At 32.0% G+C, this 27,912-nt stretch overlaps 15 protein-coding genes across 15 annotated transcripts; 4 read left to right on the forward strand and 11 right to left on the reverse strand.

Moving 5' to 3' along the window:
- Nucleotides 1-193: 193 nt before the first annotated feature.
- On the reverse strand, nucleotides 194-1,072 carry TVAGG3_1017210 (ankyrin repeat and SOCS box-containing protein 4 family; the record flags this gene model as incomplete). The annotated part of the gene is made up of 1 exon (XM_001326443.1): nucleotides 194-1,072. One exon carries the CDS (start codon nucleotides 1,070-1,072, stop codon nucleotides 194-196), a length of 879 nt encoding a protein of 292 aa, XP_001326478.1.
- A 968-nt stretch (nucleotides 1,073-2,040) lies between these two features.
- Nucleotides 2,041-2,902, reverse strand: TVAGG3_1017220 (eukaryotic translation initiation factor 3 subunit F family protein; the record flags this gene model as incomplete). Its single annotated transcript, XM_001326442.2, has 1 exon — nucleotides 2,132-2,902. The coding sequence occupies one exon, from the start codon at nucleotides 2,900-2,902 to the stop codon at nucleotides 2,132-2,134; it is 771 nt and encodes a 256-aa protein (XP_001326477.1).
- Nucleotides 2,903-3,133: 231 nt separating this feature from the next.
- Nucleotides 3,134-4,024, reverse strand: TVAGG3_1017230 (uncharacterized protein; the record flags this gene model as incomplete). The annotated part of the gene is made up of 1 exon (XM_001326441.2): nucleotides 3,411-4,013. The coding sequence occupies one exon, from the start codon at nucleotides 4,011-4,013 to the stop codon at nucleotides 3,411-3,413; it is 603 nt and encodes a 200-aa protein (XP_001326476.1).
- A 348-nt stretch (nucleotides 4,025-4,372) lies between these two features.
- TVAGG3_1017240 (uncharacterized protein) lies at nucleotides 4,373-5,916 on the forward strand (the record flags this gene model as incomplete). The annotated part of the gene is made up of 1 exon (XM_001326440.1): nucleotides 4,373-5,734. The coding sequence occupies one exon, from the start codon at nucleotides 4,373-4,375 to the stop codon at nucleotides 5,732-5,734; it is 1,362 nt and encodes a 453-aa protein (XP_001326475.1).
- Nucleotides 5,917-6,129: 213 nt separating this feature from the next.
- Nucleotides 6,130-7,389, forward strand: TVAGG3_1017250 (positive regulation of histone acetylation; the record flags this gene model as incomplete). Its single annotated transcript, XM_001326439.1, has 1 exon — nucleotides 6,130-7,389. One exon carries the CDS (start codon nucleotides 6,130-6,132, stop codon nucleotides 7,387-7,389), a length of 1,260 nt encoding a protein of 419 aa, XP_001326474.1.
- Nucleotides 7,390-7,766: 377 nt separating this feature from the next.
- On the forward strand, nucleotides 7,767-8,449 carry TVAGG3_1017260 (Chain G 40s Ribosomal Protein S6; the record flags this gene model as incomplete). Its single annotated transcript, XM_001326438.2, has 1 exon — nucleotides 7,779-8,429. One exon carries the CDS (start codon nucleotides 7,779-7,781, stop codon nucleotides 8,427-8,429), a length of 651 nt encoding a protein of 216 aa, XP_001326473.1.
- Nucleotides 8,450-8,532: 83 nt separating this feature from the next.
- On the reverse strand, nucleotides 8,533-10,319 carry TVAGG3_1017270 (uncharacterized protein; the record flags this gene model as incomplete). Its single annotated transcript, XM_001326437.1, has 1 exon — nucleotides 8,805-10,307. One exon carries the CDS (start codon nucleotides 10,305-10,307, stop codon nucleotides 8,805-8,807), a length of 1,503 nt encoding a protein of 500 aa, XP_001326472.1.
- Nucleotides 10,320-10,601: 282 nt separating this feature from the next.
- On the reverse strand, nucleotides 10,602-12,125 carry TVAGG3_1017280 (uncharacterized protein; the record flags this gene model as incomplete). The annotated part of the gene is made up of 1 exon (XM_001326436.1): nucleotides 10,983-11,870. The coding sequence occupies one exon, from the start codon at nucleotides 11,868-11,870 to the stop codon at nucleotides 10,983-10,985; it is 888 nt and encodes a 295-aa protein (XP_001326471.1).
- A 1,414-nt stretch (nucleotides 12,126-13,539) lies between these two features.
- TVAGG3_1017290 (proteasome regulatory particle assembly) lies at nucleotides 13,540-13,941 on the reverse strand (the record flags this gene model as incomplete). Its single annotated transcript, XM_001326435.1, has 1 exon — nucleotides 13,540-13,941. One exon carries the CDS (start codon nucleotides 13,939-13,941, stop codon nucleotides 13,540-13,542), a length of 402 nt encoding a protein of 133 aa, XP_001326470.1.
- Nucleotides 13,942-14,141: 200 nt separating this feature from the next.
- TVAGG3_1017300 (protein of unknown function (DUF3447)) lies at nucleotides 14,142-15,170 on the reverse strand (the record flags this gene model as incomplete). Its single annotated transcript, XM_001326434.1, has 1 exon — nucleotides 14,142-15,170. One exon carries the CDS (start codon nucleotides 15,168-15,170, stop codon nucleotides 14,142-14,144), a length of 1,029 nt encoding a protein of 342 aa, XP_001326469.1.
- Nucleotides 15,171-18,339: 3,169 nt separating this feature from the next.
- Nucleotides 18,340-20,238, reverse strand: TVAGG3_1017310 (ribonuclease inhibitor domain-containing protein; the record flags this gene model as incomplete). The annotated part of the gene is made up of 1 exon (XM_001326433.1): nucleotides 18,340-20,238. The coding sequence occupies one exon, from the start codon at nucleotides 20,236-20,238 to the stop codon at nucleotides 18,340-18,342; it is 1,899 nt and encodes a 632-aa protein (XP_001326468.1).
- A 120-nt stretch (nucleotides 20,239-20,358) lies between these two features.
- Nucleotides 20,359-21,813, reverse strand: TVAGG3_1017320 (antigen BSP-related family; the record flags this gene model as incomplete). The annotated part of the gene is made up of 1 exon (XM_001326432.1): nucleotides 20,359-21,813. One exon carries the CDS (start codon nucleotides 21,811-21,813, stop codon nucleotides 20,359-20,361), a length of 1,455 nt encoding a protein of 484 aa, XP_001326467.1.
- A 372-nt stretch (nucleotides 21,814-22,185) lies between these two features.
- On the reverse strand, nucleotides 22,186-22,998 carry TVAGG3_1017330 (uncharacterized protein; the record flags this gene model as incomplete). The annotated part of the gene is made up of 1 exon (XM_001326431.1): nucleotides 22,193-22,870. One exon carries the CDS (start codon nucleotides 22,868-22,870, stop codon nucleotides 22,193-22,195), a length of 678 nt encoding a protein of 225 aa, XP_001326466.1.
- Nucleotides 22,999-23,863: 865 nt separating this feature from the next.
- Nucleotides 23,864-25,536, reverse strand: TVAGG3_1017340 (uncharacterized protein; the record flags this gene model as incomplete). Its single annotated transcript, XM_001326430.1, has 1 exon — nucleotides 23,924-25,459. The coding sequence occupies one exon, from the start codon at nucleotides 25,457-25,459 to the stop codon at nucleotides 23,924-23,926; it is 1,536 nt and encodes a 511-aa protein (XP_001326465.1).
- A 313-nt stretch (nucleotides 25,537-25,849) lies between these two features.
- Nucleotides 25,850-27,381, forward strand: TVAGG3_1017350 (SECY/SEC61-alpha family member family; the record flags this gene model as incomplete). Its single annotated transcript, XM_001326429.2, has 1 exon — nucleotides 25,876-27,330. One exon carries the CDS (start codon nucleotides 25,876-25,878, stop codon nucleotides 27,328-27,330), a length of 1,455 nt encoding a protein of 484 aa, XP_001326464.1.
- Between the last annotated feature and the right edge of the window lie 531 nt (nucleotides 27,382-27,912).

A 27,912-nucleotide genomic window follows, 5' to 3' on the forward strand; every position in this document is an offset into this window, starting at 1 on the left:
ATTAATATGTCATAAACTTCAATTGCGCATGAAATTTGCAAGAAAAAACATATAATAATTTGTGAAATCGAGAAATCATAATTTTTAATAAATGATATAATATTGTTAGATTCTTATGTAGATAGTTGTTAAGGATTCTTATGCCAAATCCCAAAATATAAGCTTCTCTAATTTTGTGAATTTTAATTAAAAACTATACCAAATTTTTTTCCGCACCATGTGAAATGAGAACTTCTGCAATTTCTTTAAAATTAAGACGTTCTGCAACATGAAGTGCTGTTTGTCCGAGTATATTTTTTTCATTGACATTCGAACCATGTGAAATAAGAACTTCAGCAGTTTCTTTACTATTATTATGTACTGCAATATGAAGTGCAGCTACTCCATCTTTGTTTATTTCATTGACATTCGCACCATGCGAAATAAGAATTTCTGCAATTTCTGGATAATTTTTGTGTGCTGTAATATGAAGTGGTGTTTCTCTATATATATTTTTTACATTGACATTTGCACCATGTGAAGTAAGAACTTTGACCATTTCTTTAAAATTATTACGTACTGCTTTATGAAGTGCTGTGTTTCCATATTTATCTAATTCATTGATATTTGCACCATGTGAAATGAGAAATTCAGCAGTTTCTTTAAAATTATTACATGCTGCTTTATGAAGTGCGGTTTCTCTATCTTTATTTTTTTCATTGATATTTGCACCATGTGAAATAAGAAGTTCGGCTGTATCTGTAGAATTAAAACGTGCTGCAATATGAAGTGCGGTTTCTCCATATTTATTTTTTTCATTGATATTTGCACCAAGTGAAAGCAAGTATTCGATAATGGATGGAATATTATAAATCGATGAATAAAGAAAACATTTGTTTATATCATTAGTTTGATCGAAATAAACTAAAAAGGGTTCAAGATTATTGTAAAGCCCACAAATTTCTAAATCAATTTCTATATTGTATTCATTCACCAAGAATGAAACAAAATCAATATTGTGTGAAATAATTGCATATTTCATGCATTCTTCATGATCTCTTTGTTTCCTCCTAAAAATGAAAATTCTAGACATTTTTGAGTTATTTCTGAACTGAATTTTGTTCTTAATAATTTGAAACAATCAACTGCACCATGGTAACAACATAATTCAAGTAATGAATACCCTTCGTAAGAATATGGATATATGATGCAGTTAAGTGTTTGGTCTTTATCAAATCTATCTATTCCAGTGAAATTGATGAATCTTTCTTTGTCATTATTCAAAATTGCTTTGTAAATTGTATTTTCTGAATGAATATCGAGATTATTAAAATAATTTTTTCTCAAATCGATTGATTTGTCTAATTTAATTCCATATTCTTTATAGAACAGGAAATCGGAAATGCATTGGAGATTATTGACCTCTTCGATATGATATTCATCAGATATTAGTTTGGCAAGAGATAAATATGACTTTGCGTAGCGATTATTATATGGAATGATATTTAAAATGTCTCTTATTACTCTTGCTGGAAGATAATTCTTTGAATCAATCAATTCTGTTTTGATCATTTTGTAAATTGACTTTAATTCTTCTTCTGTTTCCGTTTTCAACTGATACAACGCAAGATATGGATCGATATAGTATTTGTAGATACTTCGTAATTTGTTGTATTTGTTTGGATGAACATCTTGATCATACATTTAAAAATTTACCACCCTTTTTTACTTTTTTTGAATTTTCCGTCATTAATATTTTTAAAGGATACATTTGTGTTTCACAATAAAAAATACTCATCAAATTCATCAGAAGAAAAAAAAATACTATGATATATATGTGGGAAATAATGACAACAAAAAAATTGCGAATAATTTCTTTATTGGTTTGCCATGAACCTCATCTACATTATGGTGGAGCGCAAACTGAGTTTCGTTTAGGAATTCATTAGATGTTTGCCAATTTGAAGTTTACATTTTGTAAAAATTTCTTCAAATTGAATTTTGGAGTTGGAGAAGATTTTCATCCAAACGGGATCCTTACAGTTGTTACTTTTTGCTGTTAAAAAAAAATAATAATTTGCAAATTATAAAATTGTTTAATTAATTTATATAAAAAGATCAATAATTAGTAATACTCTATGCTTGTACTAACTTACTTCCACTGGATACTCAAAATTTCCTGAACATCATTGATTCTCTCGTTGGTCTTATCGAGAATGCCCATGAAATCATCAATATGACGTCTAGAATCTGCAAGTGTCTTAAGGCTACTGGGATTCAAGTCTGCTTGAGCAATAGCCTTATGGACCTTTCTGCAAAGCTCTCTATCGTAGTTTGTAGTGCTAATACGGTCGTTTGTTGTCTTAAGGAGAAGGCGCAATTCGTTGATGGCAGCTTGGAGTGAGCCGTGTGATGTTGCATCGGCAACACGAGATAATGAAAGCTGCTCTGGAATATTAGCTTCAATATTGTATTGGATTGGAAGAGAAACAAGGTGGAGTTCTGAGTTCTTGTTAACTGAAAATACATCTATTTTTGGTGGGACATATGGACGCATCCAAACATGGATACCGCTAGATCCTTCAGCAATGATACTTGGGAACTCGATATTTTGTTCTGAGTATGAATACCAGCCAAGAATCTTTTCGTTTGGATATAACATGTGGTGTTGTTGATATGAAAGAGAAGCAATATCTGTTTCATTTTCCTGTCCTGGTTTTAATGGGACAACATCACGAATAATAGCTTCGCGGTTGAGAATTTCGCCTAAAAGAAGGCCGACGCAATAATTAACTTCTGGTCCACGGCGTAAGTACATATCAGCGATTTTGAAAATAACGAGAGGGTGAATTTGTGCTATATTGACTGATGGATCTGAAATAGACTTATCATTATAAATGATATTTCCTTCCTGATTGTCCATTTTTTTGTTGGGCCAAGTACTTTTTTTCGGACCCTGAAATATTTTTTTGGACCCAAAAATAAAAGAAATCATCATTAAGATGTCTTTTGATTAATCATTTGAATTCGTGTCCAGTAAGTTGTTTAAATATCAAATAAAAAATATAGCTCTTTAAAATTTTCTATTTTTTGTGGAGACAAAATAATTTTGAAAACTTTACAAAAATATGTTTACTATGGTGACCTAATTCATATTTCCATCAAAAGTTAATGCAGTGATTAATTACCTCACTAGAATAACCTAGTAAATATTGTTTCTCTTTTCAATTCTCTACAAATGCGACATGAAAATATAAAATCATTATCATTTTGGCGTCTATTTTGTGTTTGAATGATTTCAAATGCATAATATCTGAAGATAATAAACTGATATTAATTTTAAACAGAAAATTAGAAAAAAAATCTCAAAAATTCTTAATTACTTTGTTTTAAATAATTACAATGTTTACAATGGATTCAATCCAATCATTTTATACATGAATTCTATCAAGAAGGAATTCTTTAAGACGATCTGGATTTGGAAGTCCTGAAGTTTCGTCCTTGCTAACTTCGCTTGTTTGAGACTCGAAATCTTCTGTAATAGTAATAAGAGTCTTCATTAGCATATCTGAAAATTGATAGGCCATTTCTTTCATTTCTCTCTTTTGGTTTTCAATAACTGAATCCTTTTCAAAAAGAACCTTTTCTTTTTCAGCCTTTAAATCTTCAAGTTCTTTTGTTGCATCAGCTAATTCTTGTTTTAATTTTGAGATACGATCGTTTAAATGAGACATTCTCTGCTCATATTCACGCTGAGCATTTTGATGAATTGTAGAAAGCTTGGCAATGTTAACAGTTGATTTCTTGACTGATTGATTAATTTCTTCTTTGCGTTTTTCATATTCTTCCTTGTTTGATTGCTCGGATACTTGGGCATTTCCAATAAATGTTCCTAAATTACGTAAATCATTATCAATTACAGCAGTTTTTGCGGCTTCTTCTTTCTTAAGCTGATTGATTTCTGCTTTTGTAAGTGGAGTTGCCGGGCCACCAGCTGGTTTTGTTTGCTTTCCAGTAGTATTATTACCTTTCATAATGAATTAACTAACGTATTGCAAAAGTGACAAAATCTCTCCTATTTGATGGCATTATGATTTCATGAAGATCGTGTAAATTTAAATGAAATGAGCTGAGTACTAGCTATACAAGAGGCTTTTTTCGATTTTTGAGATTAATTGACATATAAGAAACTAATTATGACGATATTGAATACTAACAAGCATATAATATGTTTCTGATTGGAGAAATTTTTCATATGAATGCAATTGCAAGCTATATTTTATCGAATATGAAAATTCAATATTTATTCATTTCACATATTTCATAGCTCTTGTGATTGAAGTCCTAGTTTTATAAATTCTTAGCATTCACTCCAAAATTCATTTTTCATTAAATGTTTTTTGATTATCCTTACTTATTAGCCAAAACCCCAGAATCATTGTTTTTAGGGAAATTTGACGATGAATCAAGTACAGAATTAGAGTTAAAGGAACTATCTCTCAAACCAGCAAAGCAAAACGTAATAGCTTTTTTTAAATTAACATTTAATGAACAATACTTTGTTATTATTGCAGACTATAAGCTAAAAATATGGAAAGAAGGCAATCCATCTTGCAAAAACATTCCAGAATTTGAATTCGATAAAGTTTTAAGAATTTACAGGGATCCATTATATACTAATAGATTTTTCATCATTAATGGCAATCATTCGTTGATAATGATTCATTTTACAGCACCAGACAAGTTAATTCAAAAAATAATATTTCAAGATAATATAAAAAGACTATTTTTAACAAATAAATCATTAACATGCCAATTGTTGAATCCACCTTACATATATACAGCCTCAGAACGAAGTGATATTGTAATTTCGGAACAAAAGCAGTTCAGACTACAGCCATATGTCAACACCAAATATACAACGATATATGACAACCTTGCATACATTAGTGACGAGAATAGTTATGTTCACATTCAAAAAATTGAAAATTCCGAGTTTGCAAACGAAATTACTTGTTTCAAAGGTCATATATGGGATTCACAATATCCCATAATTGAACTCCCCAACAACAAACTAGATATTTTTGAAAATATTATTGATTTAAGTGAATTCTTAAAAAATCATCCTCGAAAAACTATCAAATCATTCTCTGTTTCATCAGGATATCTCTGTATCTTGTGTGAATCCAATCACGCGTATTTAATTAAATTACCGGAATTAAGTATAGAATCAACTGTTGAAAGATTAGACTTTACAAGCAAAATAGTACCATTTAAAGAAGTGGCTATTGATTTAGTCAAAAAAGCTGACAATTTATTGAATTCAATCAAAAATTTTATATCAAAGACAAAAGAAATAAATCAATGCATAAATAAGGGTGCTAACAGTTCGGATCCAATAAATTACGAAAGTATCTTTGAAGCAGCACTTTCTAGGTCTGGATATCTTTTATCTTCAACTTGTGACAATGGATTTCTTAAATCTGGTATTTCTTCTGGATCCATTCCAGAACCATTGCTTCTCAGAATGGGAACTGCTCTTGTTGAAGTTTCGAGTGAAAAATGCAGTGGAGCAGCTGTTCATGCAGCAAGAATTTTCTTATCACTGGATAAAAACTCTCCTTTGGTTTGTTTTGTTATGAAAGAACAAAAAGAAAGACTTCTTGAGCTGATTAATTTCAAACTTATCAAGGCAGAAGGGAATTATCTGAATGCTTTGAACCTTCTGAAGAAATCTATAAGTGCATTTGACTAAGACTAAAAATTGATGTTTGTATTGTTTTTTTATAATATATCTCGAACACTTTTAAAAATTGTGTATACAATGTCTCAAATTCTTCTTAGTAAGCACCCAAACTAAGAGTTTTAGCTTCACATCTAGAAAATTTGAAATTTTATTTTGACTCAAATGCTTGGTGAAAGTTCAATGTATATTACACAAAAACCCTTTAGTGAAAATATAACTAATGTTGTATCGTCAGTGATTTCGTTTCAATAAAGATTTCCAAATATTGCAAAAATGTTAGGAAAACGAAAATTCTTCAGGTTCAATCTGATTTATTCCTGTTTTTATATCATGATATATCAAAACCTGTAAGATTTTATATAAATGATGAATTTTCTTAGTGTCACTTTTCTCAAATAATTAAAATGAGTGAAGAAAATGAAAAGGAGCTAATAAGGCCTCCGCCAAAGACAATAGTGCATAGATGCACAACTTGCTTCAGAGAGCTTGAAAATGAACATTTTGCTCTCTGCATTAAATGCAAAGGCTTCATTCAGTGTTTACCATGCTTGAGTGAAGGAATTGAGAAAGGATCACATATCAGGGAGCATCCTTTCATCATTGTTCCACCTACTTTATCTTCATTGTTCAGAACAGATTGGAGTGCTGAGGAAGAAGCACTGTTTCTTGACGCCATTCAAAACTGTGGCTTAGGAAATTATCAAGATATGGAAAATTTACTTAAATTTAAATCAGCGCGTGAATATGAATCACATTATATTTCGACTTACTCATGTTCGCCATTTGCTCCGCGACCAGAACAGGAAATTCTTGGTCCCGACGAACCAACCCCAGAGCCAGACTTTGATACCGCTCCCGTTCCATCAAATCCTGCTGATAACCATGAAGATAACTTAAGATTAATAGGAAAAGAAAAACCAGATACACCAGGAGAGATCGCTGGTTTCATGCCACGTAGAGTAGAATATGACTGCGAATACAGAGATTCGGCTGAACTACTTATTTGCGATTTAACGATAGATGAGAACACGACACCAACAGATTTCCAAGAAATGCTTAATAAATTACACGCTTACGATTCAGTTGTCGAAGAGCGTGAAAAAAGAATCAAAATTGCCATCGATTTTGGCCTAAACAAGAAAGAATACAGACCACAAATAGGCCCAAGTGATGAAGATCAAGAGGCCGCAGCTAAATTACTTCCGCTCGCTCCTTACATCGGAAAACAGAATGTTGAAGAATTACTTAAAATGATTAGTGACAAAATCAAATTCAATTCACTTATTAATACGCGTAATAAATGGCAGGCTCAAGGTGTACGTTCTCTTCAAGAAGGAAACCTGTTATACGAGCTTGAAAGATTAATTCAAAATGGAAAACTTCCTTCATCGGCTATAGACAAATGGAATGAAAGAATAGAAGAGTTTAAGAAGAATATTGATCCATCAGATACTCCTTTACTTGATAAAGTTGAAGCAGATCTTTGTAGAAAAGAGAAAATACCTAATCCCCTTTATTTGTCATTAAAAGATTTAGTTATTAGAGAGTTCGCAATCAGGGGATCTTTGTCTAGAAATGAATGTTGCGAACTCGACCCAAAGAACTCTGATTTCTTGGGTCAAATGTATGACTTGTATATTGATATTGGCTGGATTTGTGAATAAATTGTTATAAATTGTCATTGTAAAAATTACTACTCTATTTTATAATATATTATTTAATAGGACGCTTACACTCATCTGAAACAATGGCCAATTCAAGCAATTAGGGTTCATTTTCACTGATTTAATGGAAATATGCAATGTAATTTGATAAAATCACTTTCCCAAAGGACACATTGAATTCTTTTCAACATTATCCACCCTAAGACATGCGGATCAATTAAAGAGAGTATGATATGCTAAAAATTAATTCTCAATTTGTCCCAGTTATTTTTCGAAAGTCAAAAATGTTACTAAAGTTGATTGTCACATAAAACAAAGGTGTTTATCTAAAAATCTTGATGATTCAAATTTGAGAAAGTTTGTTTGAATTATGCGGCCTTTCTTTTCTGATGAGAATTACTCTCGCATACCCAGAAAACGGTACACAAGTTGTTGTTGATATTGATGATCCAGCTGCCCTCAACGCTCTCTACGAAAAGCGTGTCGGCCAAGATATCGAAGGCGAAAAGCTCGGTGGCCAATTCAAGGGCTATCTCTTCCGCATCGGTGGTGGCTTCGATAAGCAAGGCTTCCCAATGAAGCAGGGTGTTATCACACCACGCCGTATCCGCCTTCTCCTCAAGACAGGCGCATCCTGCTACCGCCCACGTAAGGATGGTGAGCGCAAGCGCAAGACAGTCCGTGGCTGCATCATTTCCGACGAAATCTCCGCCCTCCACTGCGTTGTTCTCCAGAAGGGTGAAAAGGAAATCGATGGTCTTACAACAACAGTCGTTCCACGCCGCTTCGGTCCAAAGCGTGCTTCTACACTCCGCGCCATGTTCGGCATTACAGATTCCAAGTTCGATGCTTCCAAGCTCGTTCTTAAGCGCGAAGTCAAACCAGGCAAATTCACATCTCCAAAGGTCCAGCGCCTTATCACAGCTCGCCGTGTTGCCCGCAAGAACCGTATGCTCAAGGAACGTAAGGAAAAGCGTGAGGCCACAAAGAAGAAGGCTGAGCAATACCAGGCTCTCCTCAAGCAGCAGCAGAAGCAGTAAAAAGTAAGTTGCTTGTTTGAAAATTTCTTATTATACATTTTTTATTTGAAACTTTCAATTAATATCTAATAATTTTTTTAGATTTTCATTTTTCTGTGATTTAATCAAATTTGTTATCAATGTTGTGTTGGATCCTTCCGAATCGTATGTGATATGTTTAACTTTACAATATAGATTCGAAATTATCTGAATATGAAAAATAATCTTAACTAAATAGGTTCTGATGGTTGAAGGGTATGATTTCTCATCATGTAAATGTCAAATATTATAATAATTTTCATCAAATTTTGTATTTTCCTAATAAAAATCTCTAAAAAATTGTAAATATAAACATTTAACATAACAAAATATAGCATTATTAAAATAAAGATCAGATTAATAAGCATTTTGACTGAAAGATGTGTTTTTAGCAGATTTCTCTGCTTTTCTACGAAGATTTTCAAGTCTTTCTCTAACATTAGCGACAACTTCATTTCTATATTCCATGTGTGAATCATTTAAGAAAGAAGAAGATTGAATAAAACTTGATTGCGCAGATGGCTGCGGCATTGGCATTGTCATTTCAGGATGTGCCTGCATAGGAAGATGGAGTATTCTTTCCGTCGCTCCAATCAATGTTGAGTTCAAATTAATCAATTCTCGAATCTTTTGATCGATTGAATCACTATATCCATCGAATATTATATCATTATCGTTATTGTTATAGTGTTGGAGTTCATCAACTAGAGATTCCAAGTCTCCAGAGATAACTTTTTCTTCATCATCAGTATCTTTAGTGAAAACAGATAAAGATTGCTCATGAAATGCAACCTGTTGTTGTTTTAGACGCTGTACACGCTTTGCAAGATACTCTTGTTCAACGTCTTGTTGATAAGAATAAGTTTCTAAATCTGAAAGAAGTTTTTTCTGCTGTAGAACCTTTTCTTTACTTGCTTCTGTGCCATCAAAATACGTAGAGTTCTGTTGAAGCACTTCTTTCTTCAAATCCATTAATAATGGAGTACATTTTGCAGAAAAGTCCTCAATTGTAGTATTTATTTGGTTATTTATTACAGAATATGGTTCTGTATTCTCTTTTTTGGTTTCTAAATGTGGAATTTGCTTGCTAATTTGAGCAAATTGTTCATTAATAATATTATTTAATTCTGTAAGAGAATCAGGTTGTGGTTGTGATGCTGATTCTTCTGTAACAATTCTTTTGATGTCCCCGTTTAAATCTGAAAGAAATGTCGAAATAATATTTTCATAAGAAGCTGCTTGATTGAGTTGGAATTTAAATTCGTCTAAGAATGAATGTGTCGCATCTTGTGACGCTCGCTCCAAATATGAAACTAAAGAATATTCGAAGGCTTCAATAGGAGACATTTGATTGTAGAGTTTAGAAGGAACTGGAGCAGGTGCGGGTGTAGTAGTTTGCCATTTCTGCTTGTTGTCAACTGGTTTTGGATCATTTACAGGTGAAATAGTAGTTTGTGGTTTCAATATTTCTTTCTTTTCTGAAATTATTTGTTTTGGTTGAGTATCTTGTATTTTTACTTCTGGTTTGATCTCTGGTGCTTTAGCCGCTGGTTTTAAATTGGATGTTTTCTTTGAATCGTCTGAAAATAGTAAGTCATCATTTCCAAACGGACTTGAAAGCGAATTTAACGAGTCTGCGACAGTATTTGTTTCCGTTCTTGGAGGTGCTGTGTCTATTGTAAATGGATCTGAATCCGAATCTGATGGTATTACACATTTAATTGGTTTTCGATTAATTTTTTTCTTTTCTAAATCAGATTTTTTTGGTATAGCATCAAAATCTATATCATCTGAGTCTATATTAAAAGCATCTATGTTTGAATCGTCCTCTGCAAGCATAGCAAGCAATTTTTCATCCATTTTTCTTTTCCGTCTAAAATTTTAAACGCAAAATTTTTAATCGTCATGATATGACAATTCACACCACTAATTGTAAAATCTTTGTCATTCAAAGAAAATTAGAATGAATAGTTTTTATCATCAACCAAGGTTTCATATGTGTTGTATTTAGGTGTAAATATCACAGCATTTAGAAGTTTTCACTTATTTCAGAATCCTTATGAGATTCGCTAAATTTTATGATGAAAGTGTAAGTAAAAGAGTCATGAAATCACTGTATTCCTAAAATAAGACTCCACAATTGCTTTAGTAATAAAACAAAGCAAATATTTTAAAAAATATCAATTATGTCGAATTTAAGACTTGAAATATAAAATATTTTAAAATAAAATGATACTATTATTGGCTTGAGCACAAAGTGAAATTAGAAGTTCACGTATTTCTCTTAAATTTTTCTTTTCTGAAATGCCAAGAGGTGTTTTATGGTTATTTGATTTTGCATTATATCTATTCCATGACATTGAAGTTGGTGATCAGCCTCGATATTGTTCTAGATACGCTTTTAATTTAATTTGAGATAATATTATCTTTAATAATTCTTTATTTATTATATTAATATATAAGATCAATTAATGTTCTTTTATAACACCTTTCAAATGCTCTATAACAAATTTAGTACGCACTGCTGCATCATCTTTATGAACGAGTATTGAAATAATCTGGGAATTTTCCATGAGGAGCAGGGCAATATTGCTTAACATTTTCAATAAGATAGGAATGATGAACAACTAAAGCGTATTTTGATGCATTATAGTTCATTGTAAATGTTCCTAATCTTTCATTGCGACGAGTCCAGTCTCTCGCGCAGTGTCGAACAAAAACATTATCTATTCCTTTTTGTGTAATAAATGGAATTTGATATTTCTCAAACATTCCTGTGAGAATAAAGTAATTGAATCCTCCTTGATCTGTGTACGAACCATCGGGAATAACAAATGATAAGTATAGCCAGTATGCATTTAGGAAAATCTCCGCTTTTCCTGCTGCGAAACCTGCGCAAATATAATAAAATTCATTATCTTTTTCAGTTAATTTATATCCATAACGCTTTATAAAATCTCTATTAAATGGACACTGTTTCAAAGTATAATGTTCATCGTAGAGCAATAAAGAATCTTCTCTGAAGTCTTCTATGAATGGATCCCCTTGGAAAAAAGTATCAAAACCATCTGATTTAATTACACGATTCAATTTGTGAATATTAAGTCTAACTAGCTCAGTCATAAACATATATGCACTGTGATAATAATTAGTACCCCCAGAAAAAGGTAATTTGCCGACATTGATTAATGTTACTCCACAACTCAGTATTAAATTCCTTGTATCATTTGTCATGGCAGAATTTGCTTCATCGTCAATAAAAAAGACAGCTGATGCGTTAGTACCTGTGTGTCTAAATGTTCTAGCTAGGCTTGCTAGATTTTTACAATTTTTAAATGCATAAGAAATAAAAAGATCGTCTGGTGTACTATTTGGTTTGTATTTTACAGGCTGAAAGTTGCAGGGAGGAAATGAAGCATTCATTTTGTATTGAAAATCAATATTATGGTTAATTCTTTGTTGGATATTCCACGGAAATTGGAAATAAAAGACTCTAATTTTGTATCTAGGATGTATCGTAAGAATTCCTTCCCTTGGAAGTGTAGTTCCTATCAGAAGCAGACATGTAAAAAGAAGTTCTACAACATATTCAAAGAATTTCATGAGTCAAGTCAGATTTTTTAAAAAAACTTATCAATACTCTGTTCTTTCATACATGAGTTATACATTCAATTTAAACAGTTTTTTCATAAATTATATTGAAGGATTATTATTTTCGTCTGGAAAAGTGACAAAATTATCATTTTCGTCTGACGAAAATGATAATTTTTTATTTTCATGGTCATGCTAAAAAGATAAATTGCAATGCGATTGCAATTCAATGATACCTACTTGAATTGCAATGTATCTATTAGGAAATTTTGGTGAAAATAAATTGAAATGTTTGAGTTTATGATTTTGACTTCGCTAATAAAAATTGACTCCAAATTCACAAAAAATGAAACAATTTGAAGTTGGAACAAGAATGATAATATGCACAAGGAGCTATTAAATAAAGTTGTGTATGGGTGGATTGCGCTTAAATTAAGAGAAATAGAGTTATAGTTCAATAATTCAGATGCCAGACGAATGTGATAATTTTGTCACTTTTTCCAGACAAAAATGATAATGCCCCAATTATATTTATATACCCAACTATTTAAATTTCCCTGAGATCATATATACCCTCAAATTTTTACTTTTTCAATTTCCTTGAGATCAAAAATTTGATTATAACCGAGTCAAATTATAGCATTTGTTCATCATAGTATTACCATTATAAAGGTTCTTTGATACCCTATACTTCCATATCAGTGTTGGTCTCTATTGTATTTCAAATAGTTCTATAATTTGAAAAAAAAATCTCCTTATTGAGTTGCAAAAGTATATACCGTCAAGGTGGGGGGTACAGTTCCCCCTATCGACGTTAAAATACAGAAAGTACACAAAATTTAAAACCACTTTTTCTGTATAATGAATTAGCATTAGTAGGCCAATGTATCTATGTAGTTAAATATAAGCATACATTCTGTGTTTGTTTTGGTGTTATTGAAGATCATTACATTAAATCTCATTATACATATGTTTTTCTTTTAATTTTCGATGTTAACTATTCCACTTACCAATATATTGTTTTCATTCAAATGCATCTTCATTCAAAATATTGAATAATCTTCATTTCATGATGTGCATATTATTTATTCGTATAACAGTGCATAATATTAGTATTAGACAAAATAAGACAAAATAAGAGTGAATTTCATTAATTACTTTTATTTTAAGTTTTTTATTTGTTCACTTAATACTTTTGAAAAAAAAATGATGTCTCAATTTGCGGTCACTTCATCTTATAATTTTTTCTCATTGAAAATTCAAAAATGTTCTCACTGCATGGATTGGCTTAATGTTAACATTGTTCTTAAAATAATACTTCATAATTGCGAAAGCAATAAAATATTTTAAAATCAAATGCTACATTTATTGGTTTTAGCGCCATGTGAAATTAGAAGTTCACGTATTTTTCTTAAATTTTTCTCTTCTGCAATACTGAGAGGTGTTTTGTGGTCTTTGGATTTTACATTAATATCAACTCCATGTGTTATAAGAATTTTCACTATATTAATTTTTTTCTAAATACTGCATGGTGAAGCGGAGTCCATCCATTTTTATCTTTTAAATTTATATATGTGCCTTGGGATAAAAGGAACTCGGTCATTTTTGCGCTATCGTATACCGCAGCATAATGAAGAGCAGTTTGTAAATAATTATCTTTTATGTTAATACTTGCGCCATGAGATATTAAAATTTTTGCTATCTTACATTTATTACGTTCGGCCGCAATCATCAAAGCAGTTTCCCCGTGTTTGTCTTTTGAATTAGAGAAATTACCATTAATAGCTACATGAAGAACAGTTTCTCCATCAAAATTTTGGAGAGAAATATTTGCGCCATGTGAAAGAAGAAATTTTACTAATATTACAATTTTGGACTGCAATATGAATTGGAGTATTTCCATTAAAATTTTTTGAATTGATATCTGCACCATGCAAAAGTAGTATCTCTATTACATCTATTTTGCAAATGTTTACGGCAAAATGATTTGGAAGATCTCCAGATATAGTATTTGCTCTATGAGAAATAAGAAATTCCACAATTTCTGTATTGTTGTTAAGAGAGACAATATGAAGAGGAGTTCTCGTCTTAGAATCTTCAGCTTCAATCTTGGCTGTTATTCTCTATGGCATAATGTAAAGCTGTTCTATCACGTTTTTCATCGATGTTAGCTCCATGAGATATTAAAAGCTTAGCTATGTTTTTTGAATTAGCTATTGCAGGATGCATTAGTACAGTCTTTCCAAAATAATCTTTTTCGTTGATATTTGCTCCAAGTGAAATAAGATATTGGCATAATGAAGGTATTTTAAAATATGGTGAAATGCAAAAGCAATAATTGATATCATGACTCATATCCAAATACATTAAAAACACTTGAAGATTATTGTACTTCCAGCAATAATCTAAATTAAATGCTATTTTATGTTCGTTATTTAAAAAAGAGACAAAGTCGATGTTATGAGATAAAATCGCATATTCCATAATTGTATGATTCAGAGCATGCACTTTCATACACTCGTTGATGATGTCTGGATTTCCGCTGCGAAATGAATACTTAAGACATATCGGAGTAATTTTTGAATCAAATTTTGTCCTTAATAACTTAAAACAATTAACAGCTCCATGAAAGCAACATAATTCAAGCAGAGTATATAAGGTGTATGAAGGATAAAATATATTTTTTAGAATTTGGTTTTCATCAAAGTTTGCTTGTTCAGTGAGTGCAATAAATGATTCTTTGTCATAATTCATAATTGCTTTGTAAATTGTGTTTTCTTCATGTATTTCTAAAGTAAAATTTTCAATTAGTAAAACGTAAAGCTCTTTAAGATGATTATCATCTGATGAAGTAAATATGTTTTTTATCTGCTTTAAATTGTACTCTTCGTAAATCTTTTTGAAAATTACTTTATAAGAGTTCCAATATCTACTTCTATATGTCATTAGCATGCATATTTGTTTGATTATGTATTGTGGTAAAAACATCTTAGTTTCAATCAAATTTTTTTTAATCATTTGATATATATTGTTCATTTCTTCTTCATTACTTGTGTTCAGTTTATATAATTTTTCAAAAGTATCGATGTAATCTTTGTGAGCTCTCATAAGTTGAATATATGCTTCTTGCATTGCAAAAAAAAGATGATGCTATAATGTCGTCTGAAAAAGTGGCAAAATTATCATTGTCGTCTGGAAAAGTGATAAAAAATGTTGGCAAAAAAATGATATTTGTTAAAAAGCTTTCGTATCTTTAAAAACTTGATTAACTTCGTATAATAATCCAAACGAAAACCATTTTTCTCGCAGAAATTCATAATTATAAAATTGGATTTTAGTAAATATCTTAATTAAACAGCATTATAAGACTCATATAACTCCCAGTTTATTGTGTAGTATATGGAAAAGTAGAAAAATGAAAATAAAAATTGTCAATAATTAAATTTTTAATTTATTTAATGATCAGTTTCGATTGATAGCGTACAGAGAAATGTAAACTATGATAGCTTTTCTATTTAGATTTTCTTTTGTTAATGCTGTTATTACTGGGGTGGGAATATAAACAGAATAAGTTGGAACCCAGCAATAATTATCCTTTTTATATTTATGACTTACCAAAACAAGATTGCAATAATAGTTAAGAAAGAATGAAAAATCTATTTTAGCACCATCATCATTTATCATTGATCCAGTATATACCATTGAGGATTTTTCAGTACCTGTAAAACCATTGAGATTGTCAAAAGAACTAAGAAAACAGTCTACATTATCATCAAACTCAATCATATCAAAGTAATTCCACATAAAAGCAGTAGCCGAAATATTCCAACCCTTTTTCATATTGATATTATTTATTTTCACATTGTAAAAGCAAAGATCATCGAATGTTATATTCATGCTGTAAATTGTCACGTCTATTTCAGTATATTGAATTAAATTTGAATACGTTGATCCTTGTTGAGTGAAAGCAGAAATACCAATGTAGTAAACAGTACTTGGAATAACTAAAGTTTGTAAGGCACAATTTTGGAAACAATATGAATCTAGTTTTTCAACTCCTTCTGGGATATATAAATTCACAATACTTGAATAAGCAAATGCATTTGATGAAATTTCTTTAATTCTAGATGGATTTGGGAAGCTCTGTATATTACAATAATAAAAGGATCCATATCCGATCTCCTCAACTGATTCTGGAATAGTTATAGAATTGAAATTTGCAAAATTAAAACATGAAGCTCCAATATATGTTACAGATTCTGGTATTATCAAATCACAATATATATTTGACACTTCAAATGCTCCTTCTTCAATTCTGGTCACAGTTGATGATATTGTAAAAGAATTCATTTCTGTTCCATAAAACGAATATGCAGGAATAATTGTAATATTTGTAAGATATAAATTAGTACCATAAAATCTATTACCATAAAATCTATTACCATAAAATCTATTACCATAAAATGCATATGTTCCTATATTATTTACATTAGGAATATCAAACTGAATTACAACACCATAAAAAGCAAAATTTTGAATTGATTTAATGTTATTTAAATTAATGTTTGATAAATTTGTGCATCCATAGAAGCAGCCACAGGGAATTTCTGTAATATGTTTATTTAAGGTAACATTAATAACTGAAGAAATCATGAATGCATATGGGCAAATTACTAATATCTCTTCATCAAATATATAATTTTTGATTGTTGAATCTCTCAAATATTGAAAGCTTCGTATTTCAGATGAATTTTCTGGGGTATGAAATATAACACTTGTCAATGCTATTATATCTGATACGGTAAACATCGGATAAGAAATGTTTAATGTAAGAGATTTGAACTCAATTGTTTTCAAATAATAGCAAGATGTAAATATTTGTTTTCCAAAATATTTACATGAAGATGGAAATATTGCTGTCTCGATGTATGAATATTGAAAACAAAAATCACCAAAACTCTCCACGTCATTTTCAAAAATAATTCTGTAGCTCAAATATGGTCATGATAATGAAGATTCGTTTAAGATTTTCAAATATGAGTCAGAAAAGCTGCTATCTGGAATATGAATTGATTTTATTTTCAATGTCAAATTTACATTATTCAACAAAGAATTCAAGTAAAAGGTTTTAACTGTACTGGGTATTGTAAAATTGGATATATTGGTATTGTAAAATGCATATTTGCCTATGTTTTCAATCCCTTCGTTTATAACTATTAATGATAATTCTGTATTATATGCAAAAGAATAATCATCAATACTTTTTGTTGAATTTGGAAGGATCACTTGTTTCAGATTGTTTCCACTAAAAGCACTAGTTCCAATATATTCAATACTGCTTGGTAAACTTAATGAAACTAAACCGCATTGGTAAAAGCAATATGAACCAATATCAGTAGTTGAATTTGGTATTGAAATATCTGTCAAAGCAGAACATTCGCGAAATAAATATGGATTTAAATTTGTTATTGTCTCTGGAATATTTATACTTTTATGATTCGTGCACTGATAAAACGTACCTTCTCCTAATCTAGTTATTGATTCCGGTAAATAAATAGTTTCGAGACTTGAACAGCACAGAAAAGCATATTTTTCAATGAACTTAATATTTTGTGATAATTTAATATTTTTTAAACCGGAGCAATATGAAAATGCATAAGGTCCAACTTCTTCTATATTTTCTCCAATTGTAACATTCTCAATGTTGATGCAGTAGTTAAAACAAAGTAATGGAATCCTGCTCATGGTTCCTGCAATAAATACATTAAATAAACTAGTGTTTTGTCTGAATGCACTGAATAATCTATCTCCACTTATATAAAATGTTTGGTTTTCGCTCAGATATGTTACTTCCATTAAGGCAAAATGAATTGGATACCTTTGAATTTTGATAAAAAATGAGAGTAATTGGTGAGTGGGTATCAACATTTATAATCATGTATTTATGCCTAAAATGAATTGATTGAACCCCAACATTGAGAATATTTTACAAAGGTTTTTTATTTCTTTTGTCAACAAAATATATTCATGGTCAATTATATTTTTTAATATAAAAATTTGAAATTTATAAAATTGAATAAAACCGTATAATTGAAAATATTGAAAAAATGTAATTCAATACTTCGCAATCAATTCAAATTTTGGATTGAGATCATTTCTAATCATACATAGCCATATAATAATATATAATAATAGAAATAATTAAATTAAGATTCAATGCCTTAAATAAATTTTTATAATTGTTCACTTAATCCATTTAAAAAAAATTTAAAGTTAATTAATGAAAAGCTGAATGTTTACTTTATGCGACGTTGATTAATCCATCTGCTGATTCTGTGTTAGTTAACAGAGGGATACTTGATGTTGCAAGGCTGCCATATTTACGCTTGCGGCGGATTAACATGACAACAACAATTGTTGAGATTACGACGACAATGAAGACTGCAACTCCTGAGATAATTGCAATCTTTGTCTTATTGTCTTTGCTGTTATCTCCTCCACCACCACTGGTAACGCAGACATCGCTTTGTTGAACACTGACTCCAGCGAACTTATCTTTCTTGAATTGATCAGAAATGTAAACAATTGTAACATTTGATCCTGAAAGAAGTTCATCATCTACATTAGTTTCATTTCCGCAATAATAGAACTGCACGAGTTTCTGGTTATCGCTGAATGACTTCTTTCCAAATGTTGAATGGTTACTTGAGATAACAACTTTCTCAAGTTGAGAACATTTAGAAAATGCGAAATCTCCGAAGCATGATTCTGGAGATTTGATTGAAAGCTCTTTGAGATTTGTGTTGAAGAATGAGTAATTTCCAAATACAGCGACTTTGGAAATGAATTCTCCATCTTTGAGATTCTGGCATCCTTCGAAACAATTATCAGGAATTACTGATATGTTATAGAGTTCGAAGTTTTGAAGCTTCGTGCAGTTAGCGAAAGAAGCCCTGTCAAGAGCGACAATTCCCTTTGATTTGACTGTCTCCAAGGCATAGTTGTCATGGAAGACAAATGGTCCAACATTCAATGTGTTTCCTTCAGCATTGAATGATGCCATGTTGACGCAAGAGCAGAATGCGTGGTTTGCAATTTCGATTTCGCCTTCACCGGAAACTGTGAATTCCTTCATGTTCTTAACGCCTTTGAATGATGAATCACCAATGACTTTAACTTTGCCATTGATTGTAACTTTTTCGATGGATTCGACATTCAAGAAAGCTGATTCATCGATGATCAAATCATCACCATTTAAGATGAGATCTTTGAAGATGTTTGTTCCTTCGAAAGCGTTCTTTCCGATTCTCTTAACATTGCCATTGATTTCTAATGTCTTAATTTGCTGGCAATTCTGGAAAGAGTTGTCATCAAATGTGATATCATTTGATTTGATTCTGATTGTGTTGATAACTGTATTCTTTGATAAGAATCCAGCCTCGAAAACAACCTTGTCAGAAACAAATGAAATCTCTGTCAATGACTGTAAGTTTGCCAATAAACCACTTGGCAAAACATTCTTTCCGTACTTGCAAGAAATGAATGTCAACTTTGTCAATGGGCATGATTCAAAAGGAGACTTTTCTAAGTGATAATAGATGATTGGCATCTTAACTTCACTTAGTTTGTCACATCCGTAGAAACTGTCACAAGCAATTGTCATTACGTAATCAGGAATTTCAATTGATGTGAATGGGCAGAAAGCGAAGCATCTGGATTGAAGTTCATCGAAATTACTTGTTGGGAATGTGAATTTGGATAAACTCGTGCATCCTTCGAATATTGATGTTGTCAATTTGACAATGGAAATTGAGTTTGGATACTTAAACTCTGTCAATGATGTGCAGTTTCTGAAAACAAACTTTCCAATTGACTTGAGTTTGTTGTCAGGAATAGAAACTGATTTAAGTTTGTAGCAGTTCTGGAATACGCAATCTTCAATGCCCATGATGTTTGCTGGGATGTTGATCTGTTCTAAGTTGTGGCAATCGCAGAATGAATTCTCTTTGATGAAAAGAATTGAATCTGGTAAATGAACGTTTGTCAAACTTGTGCATCCTTCGAAACAATGTGTGCCAAAGACTTCGAGTTTGTTGGAAATGACAATCTCTTGGAGTTTCTCGCAATTGAAGAAAGCGTATGAGCATAATGATGTCAAATCTTTCTTGAATGTGATTTTAGTTAATTTGACACAATTCATGAAATAGTAGAAAGAAAGTTCTTCACATGGGAATTCAAATGTTTCCAATGAAGCGCAGTTATAGAAAACAGAGTGGCTTGTTGTGTTGACACTAGCTGGTAATCCTGGGATGTTCAAAACTTAGCAGTTCTTGAAAGCTTCGGATCCAACTTCATATGTTTTGTCAGAAAATGTAACTTTCTGTAATTTTGCGCAATCCATGAAAACTTGGCTTGAAACAACTAAAACATTGGCTGGGAAAGCGAATTCAACGATTGACTCGCATCCTTTGAATGTACCACAGCCAATTGTTGTTACTGTTGATGGCAATGTTGTTAAAACAAAGTTCTTGAGTGTGGAGAAAGCGAAATCTCCAACAGAAACTAATCCTTCTTCAATGATTGTGTTTGGATCGAAGTTCTGGCAGTTATAGAATGCATAAGCACCAATGGATTTGATTGTCTGCTGATGGATTAACTTCTGGAGATTTGTGCAGTTGAAGAAAGCGTAATCTGGAATGGAATCCAATGGCCAGAAAGTGATCTTGATTGGTTGGCAGTTGTAGAATGCTCTGTAACCAATTTTTGTTATAGATTCTGGAAGAACAGAAATATCTAACAAAACGCAACCTTCAAATGCACTGTCACCGATGGTTGTGAGTGTACTTGAGTATGATGCGTATGTTAATTTGGCGCAATTCATGAAAAGTTTGGCTGGAATCTCTTTGACAGAGTCTGGCAAATTAAATGTTTCAAATGAGCATCCGTAGAAAGCGCCAGTGCCGATTGTTGTAACAGTCTCTGGAACTGTTTCGAGATTAAGAGCAACGCAATTCTCAAAAGCATAGTCGCCAATAGAAACAATCTTTGTATTGAAAGTGACTGTAGCAAGAGTTGCACCATTACTGAAGATGCGTTCTGGAACTACTGTAACTTCGGATGGGAATGTAAAGATTGTAATCTTTGGGCAGTTTGAAAATGCTGATTTGCCAAGACTTGTAACGGAGTTTGGAACTTCAGAGATAACTAATTTGAGGCATCCATCAAAGCAGAAGTCTCCGATGGAAGTAAGTTCTTCGTGAAGAGTAATTGATTCAAGATTTGCACAATTTTTGAAAACTCCATTTGGAAGAGCTTTGATGCTTGATGGCAATGTAAATTTGGCAATTTGACTGCATCCGGCAAAAACATACTCTCCAATCTCTGTTATTGTTGCTGGCAATGTTTCGATGGCCAGTTTTTGGCAGTTTTGGAAGCATTTGTCATGGATAGTAGTTAAGGCACTTGGAAAATCAACTTTGGCTAAATTTACACAGTTCTGGAAAGCAGAAATATTGAAAGATTTGATTGGAGCTGAGATTGAAACTGTTGTTAATTTGGAGAAACCCTTGAATGCTTCATCTCCAATGACATCTACTTGATCTTTGATGGTGATTGTCTCTGCAACACCTCTATAGATGATAACATCGTCTTTATCTACACTTCCATCACCAAAGACTGTTAATGCATGTGATGTTGCATCATAAGAAATATTTGCTGAGTTTAATGCAACGTTATTGCGAAGCAATATAGATGCAAAAACGCTGGAGCGAAACATTTTTTTGAACTTTTGATTTAAATATGCCACTATTGATTTTGTTGAAAATAGAATGTGTTTAATATGTAGATTAATATTTTCATATCAAAAGACCTGATCTCAAATTTTGCTACTTTCAAAAATGGCAATTTCTTACATGAATCTGGAATTTTAGCTTATCGACTTGATAATTGTTTTATCTGTTAGTCATATAATTAATTGCCACCAAGTCAGTAATGAAAAAATCAATGACTCAAACATCAAATTCTTTCGAAGACGATGATATCTAGAAATCTAATAGTCAGAGTTGACGCTGGAACAAACTTAGCTCAAAATTTAATAAGTAACCTCAAAAAATTCACATTTTTTAAAAATAATGATGAAAACCATAATAAGATTTTTACTCCATGATAATCGCACTGAACTTTCCATGGTCAATGCCTTCTTTTGCATCGCATTTAATATAATCCCAAGCATCATTGTCAGAATTTGAAATTAAATTATTATCGCAATCCATAAACCTTATATTTTTAAGTTTAGGATTGATCTTAAGTAAATATTCGTTAAGTTCTTCAAATGTATATCGAGTGGGAACTGATAGGTATAAGAACCAGTCGCATTTCAAAATTCCAAGATAAATTCTAACGCATTCTTCCTCAAAAGAAATTATTTCATCTAATTTAAGTGCAGTGATCTCGCAAAATTCTTGATCGCAAGTATCTATAAATTTAATGAATTCGTCCTTTCGTCCAAAATGATTAACAAACATATCTTTGACATCGGCATCTGTTCTTATCCAAACTTTGTGATCTGCAAGTTCAAACGCGAACTTATCAGGAAAATCGGCTTGAGATTGAAGTAAAATTTGATATAACTTTTGAAAGTTCACGTCTGTTTGAAGAGTTCTATTAAATCTAGATTTACCCATTCTAAAGTTTGCTGTTTCAGGAATTGCAATTTTTGCTTTTTCTTCTCCAGATAAGTTGCGAAGTGTTTCTTGTAAATTTGCATTATCTTTCTCTTCTTGTTTTATACGATCTTCAATTAATGCCAGTGCTTCATTACTATTTGTTATCATTTACGAAAAAGCGAAATGAAAATTTGCGATTTCTTATTGATTTCATCACATTTTCTTTAAGAATCATGAGTATATCTATGAGAAAAAATATTAATGATAGGACTTTTCAAACTGGGATTTGAAATCTGTCACGTTCTGATCAATCAAAATTCAGATCGGGATCTGAAAAAACGATATAACAATATAATCTGAACCATTTTCTTGCTTTTGTTGTTTCAATTGAAAAATTAATCGGCTTTCAAACAATTTTCTAAGTCAACTTTATGGATAAATCTAACAAAAGAAAACTTTTGATGCAAAGTAAGTAGAAAAATTAATAGTATCACATGGTAATGAATTCAAAAACAGTCTCCTGTGATTATCATATGATATCACAAAAAATGTGATAATTTAAGTGTTTTTGACTCATGATATACATTGTATAAGAAGAAATAATACAGTAATATGTATGAATATAGATTAGTGTATGTTTTCACTGTCATAATGCTGTATTTAAACAAACCTATCACTATGAAAAAAAATTACATAAAAATTGATAAAAAGTATGAAGCTGAGCTTTAACTAGGATTTCTTAGAACAACACAAATGTTTTTCAACAAAATATTAATTGCTTCAATGCATTGAAGAGCGTACAATTTGTATCATCATTCATGTTATCTATTAAGATAATTGAGTAATGCAAGAAAAGCAAGAATAACTATAAGCAATTATTTCTTCAATGAAGGTTCAGCATAAGATTCGTGAATATTGATTTCTGAGTGTTGTATAGAGTACCAAAGATGTCTTCCATAATTTCTTTAGGTCTGTCCACAGGGTAAAGGTTTTTTCTAACTTGATAAGCCCTAAATTTCTGTATTAATGGCGAGCTTTCCAAGTTCTAACACCATTTCAATTCATTATTAAAATCTAACTATTGCTTTGCAAACCTAATGTTATAAATCATCATGATGATAACTAATATGGTTGTCAAAGCATTAATGAAGTGAAGTCTTTCTATGAAAAGAAATCATTAAAAAATAATTAGGATAAATAAAAAAAAATAAAAGTTTAAAATCAATTGGGGAAAAGCTGTTTCAAGTTTGCTAATAAATTGGATTCACCCAACTCACGCAATGCTTCAGAGAATGATTCAACAATTCTTCCATCATCAATCTTTTTCTCTTTGATGAACAATATATTAGAAACCATTTTTGGTGGATTTGAAGTGAAAAGAATGTATTTCATGGCGCCTCTAATTGTGTCTTCATTAGTTTTAGAAATGATGTCTTGGACAATGAACTTAAACTGAGTAACTTTCTCAATAGCAGTCAAATTCGCATTGAAAACGTCGAAAATCAAAGAATTGAGAGAACTAACTTCGGATTTATCAATGTTACCTGTTCCAAACTTCTCTTGGATGTTTTGTCTTTGAATAAAAAGTGAAAACGCCTGATCATAAATTAACAAGTGATTCTTCTTGGAAACAAACTCAAGGTACTTCTGGTTGTTATCATTGGATTTCTCACGTGGTATTAATATACGTTCTGTAATTTGTTTCACGTATTTCTGGGCATTGATCAAAATCTGGGTATTTGTGTTCAATTCTGACTCGATGTCATTGTAGAGGTTGGAAATAGCATCGATGTTGTATTGATCTCCTAAAGTATTCAATATTTTCGTCGAATTTTTAATTCTCTCGCAAACATCTGATTCTTTAGCGCTAAATGGGTCATTTGTTGTGCAAGCAATATCATTAATGATATTAATGAGGTTGAATCTTGGAACTTTTGGTTGAATTCCTTTAATATAAGTTTGTTCGTCAGAATAATGAGGGAAGAAAGGAAGAATGTCAAAGATAGCAATAACGGTCTTGTCGAACTCTGATCTCTCTTGATTTGTGGCTCTTTGGGTTATTGTCGTTGTATCTACGAAAGGAACAGGATTCAAGAAGGTGTTTCCCTGGGGGAAGATTTTGTTAAGGTCTGAAAAGACATGTTCGGCTATTTTTCGGATGTTTTCTTGGTTATTTGGTTGTAATCCGTATAACTCGGGATATTCTGTGATCAAATCAATTAACTTGTTAACGACATTTTGATCGTTGAAGTAATCCTTCATGAAAGATGGTAAAAGGTTAAGATGTCTGATTGCATCATTAAAAATGTTGATACGGATAATATTGATCTCATCTGTTGAAAACTTAGTGAAATTGGAAAGTTTCTTCATCAGTGGCTTTGAAAAAATCTTCTGAATGAAATAAGTAAATTGCGGGGAAATAAGAACTACAGGGCATTCGGGCTTTTCTGGAGAGTTTTTGTATGTTTCAATTTCTTTTGTAAACACCCAATACTTGTAAGTTTCAGGATCATGTTCTTGTTTTTTGAGCAATTTCTCCAGAGCTTTTTCTTTTTTATTATGGTTATTTATGATTTTAAATGCTTTTTCGTAGTATTCCTTAAATTGCTTAAAATCGTTTTGTAGGGATAACTTGAATTTAAGATCTTCCATGAACTGTTTAGATGCACGGTGAGCAAGAAATAGTTTCTCAAATATCTGCATGTCAGTATATGATATTTCTGGAAGTGGAACCCCCACCTGATTATCTTGATTCATTGTTTTTTTGGAAAAATTATAAAAAAAATAAATTTGAATTAAAAATTCCAGGATAAATAAATTAAAGTTAAATATTGTATAATATCAAATTGGAATAGCAAAATATTTTTTGGGATAAATTTTCCAACTAAAATTCGTCTATTATTCTTTCCGTCAATAATATCAACAACCTCATTTAATTAGTTCATTAAAATAGTCAATTGGTGCTTAGGAGATTTCGACGAAAGTCAAGCTTAAATGCTTCATTTTGATTTTTCAAACTTGCGAAATCGCTTGAATCTTGATGTTATTCAAGAGTATGTAATATGTAAAAGCTAATTAAAACTGTCTTATTTGAATTAATTTATGACAAAATATGAAAAGTGAACAGTCAGTTTTCTGTCAGCCAAACTTTTTGTTTTCATATTTTTAAAAAGATGGGTTTTGATATTCTTAAGTCAATCAGACCTGTTCTAGAACTTATGCCAAACGTTCCACGTCCAAACAAGAAGGTCCCAATCCGCAAGCGTCTTTTCTATACATTCGCTTCTTTGGCCGTATATTTGATCTGCACACTTGTTCCACTTTATGGCGTACAAAAGACAGCAGGTGATGACCCAATGCAACACCTCCGTATCCTTACAGCTTCTTCTAAGTACTCTCTTATGGAATTCGGTATTTCCCCAATCGTTACATCAGGTATGATCCTTCAGTTCCTCTGCTCATTCGGTCTCATCAACAGAAACCCATCTGATCCAGAAGCATCCGCTCTTTTCGATGCTGCTCAGAAATTAGCCGGTATCATTATGACAGCTTTCCAGGCTGGTAATGCTATCTGGTCCGGCGAATACGGTATCCGTGGCGAAATCGGCTTCGTCAATGCTGCTCTTATCATGACACAACTTGTTTCATCCGCTATTGTTGTCATTCTTCTTGATGAACTTTGCCAGAACGGCTATGGTATCGGCTCCGGCATTTCCCTCTTCATTTGCACAAACATCTGCGAAATGATCATGTGGAGACTCTTCTCATTCAACCATTACTCTATGGGCCGCGGAACAGAGTACGAAGGCCTTGTCATTGCTTTCTTCCACTACCTCTTCACACGCAAGAACAAGCTACGCGCACTCCGTGACATCGTTTTCCGCCCACAATTACCAAATCTTTGCCAATTATTCTCAACAGTCATTGTTTTCGGTGCCTGCATCTACTTCGACCAGATCAAGATCAACGTTGGCCTCGAAACAACAGTCAACCGTGCCCGTCCAGAGCCATTCGAGATCAAGTTGTTCTATTGCTCCAACACACCACTTATCATCCAGTCTACAATCCTTTCCCAGCTCGCTGGCTTCTCCCGCACCATCTACTTCCACTGGCCAGAGTCTCTTGCCACACAAATCTTCGGTGTCTGGCGTTCACACAACGGAATGTCCTATGACTACTCCACACCAGTTTCCGGCCTTATCTACTACTTGACAGCACCACAGTCAATCCAGCAAACAATCCACGACCCACTTCATACAATTATTTACCTCATTTTCTCTCTTTCATCCGCCGGCTTCATCTCATACTACTACCTTAGATTCTCCAACCAGGCACCAGCTGATGTCGCTGAAGCCCTCAAGAAGCAGCACCTTACACTCAAGGGACACAGAGAAGACCAGAAGAGACTCGAGAAGACACTTTCTCGCTACATCCCAACAGCTGCAGCTCTCGGTGGTATCCTTGTCGCTCTCCTCTCATTCGTCGCTGACTTCTTGTCCGCATTCGGATCTGGAACAGGTATCATCCTCGCTGTTTCTATCATCAACCAGTTCACTGCTGAACTCTCCAAGGAAATGGCTGGTGACGGACTCATCGGTATCCTCAAGAACGCCGCTGGTGCGCGCTAAGAGTTATATATTATTTATTTTATATTATTTCTTAAATAAATCAAACACAACACATCAATTTACTTTTACTTTGTTTTTCTATCTTCATAATTAAGAAGTCTATAAACTTGTGGTTTTAATTGATGCTTCTTAATTCACTGTAATTGTTTGTTAGCATTTTATAGACATTCTAATCTTTAATTTAATATGTTACTTGATATTATCAACAATTTTAACCGAATAAACCATGATTATATAAGCCATCAATGTTATATATACATATATAAAAGATTAATATTAACTCATTTAACAAAAATAATCTGACTTGACGTGTTCAGAAATGGCTTCGTATCCATTCTTTTCCGGCGAAAAGGAAAAGTAGTGATATATTTTTTTGAACCAATTCAGAATAGATTCTTGTTTGCTTTCTTCAAGATATAAATATTGCTTTTTTCGCATTAATTCTTTTCCATTATCTGTCTGGTATTCTAATGCAATATCCATGAATTGCAATGTTGCTATGTTTTCAGTAGTCAATTCGTAAAAAAATCTATCGCCTTTGTGAAAAATAACTGAGTTATCCAAATATTTTTGTAGAATAGG

This window comes from Trichomonas vaginalis, chromosome I (genome assembly GCF_026262505.1).
Source record: "Trichomonas vaginalis G3 chromosome I, whole genome shotgun sequence".
Taxonomy (NCBI): Eukaryota; Parabasalia; order Trichomonadida; family Trichomonadidae; genus Trichomonas; species Trichomonas vaginalis.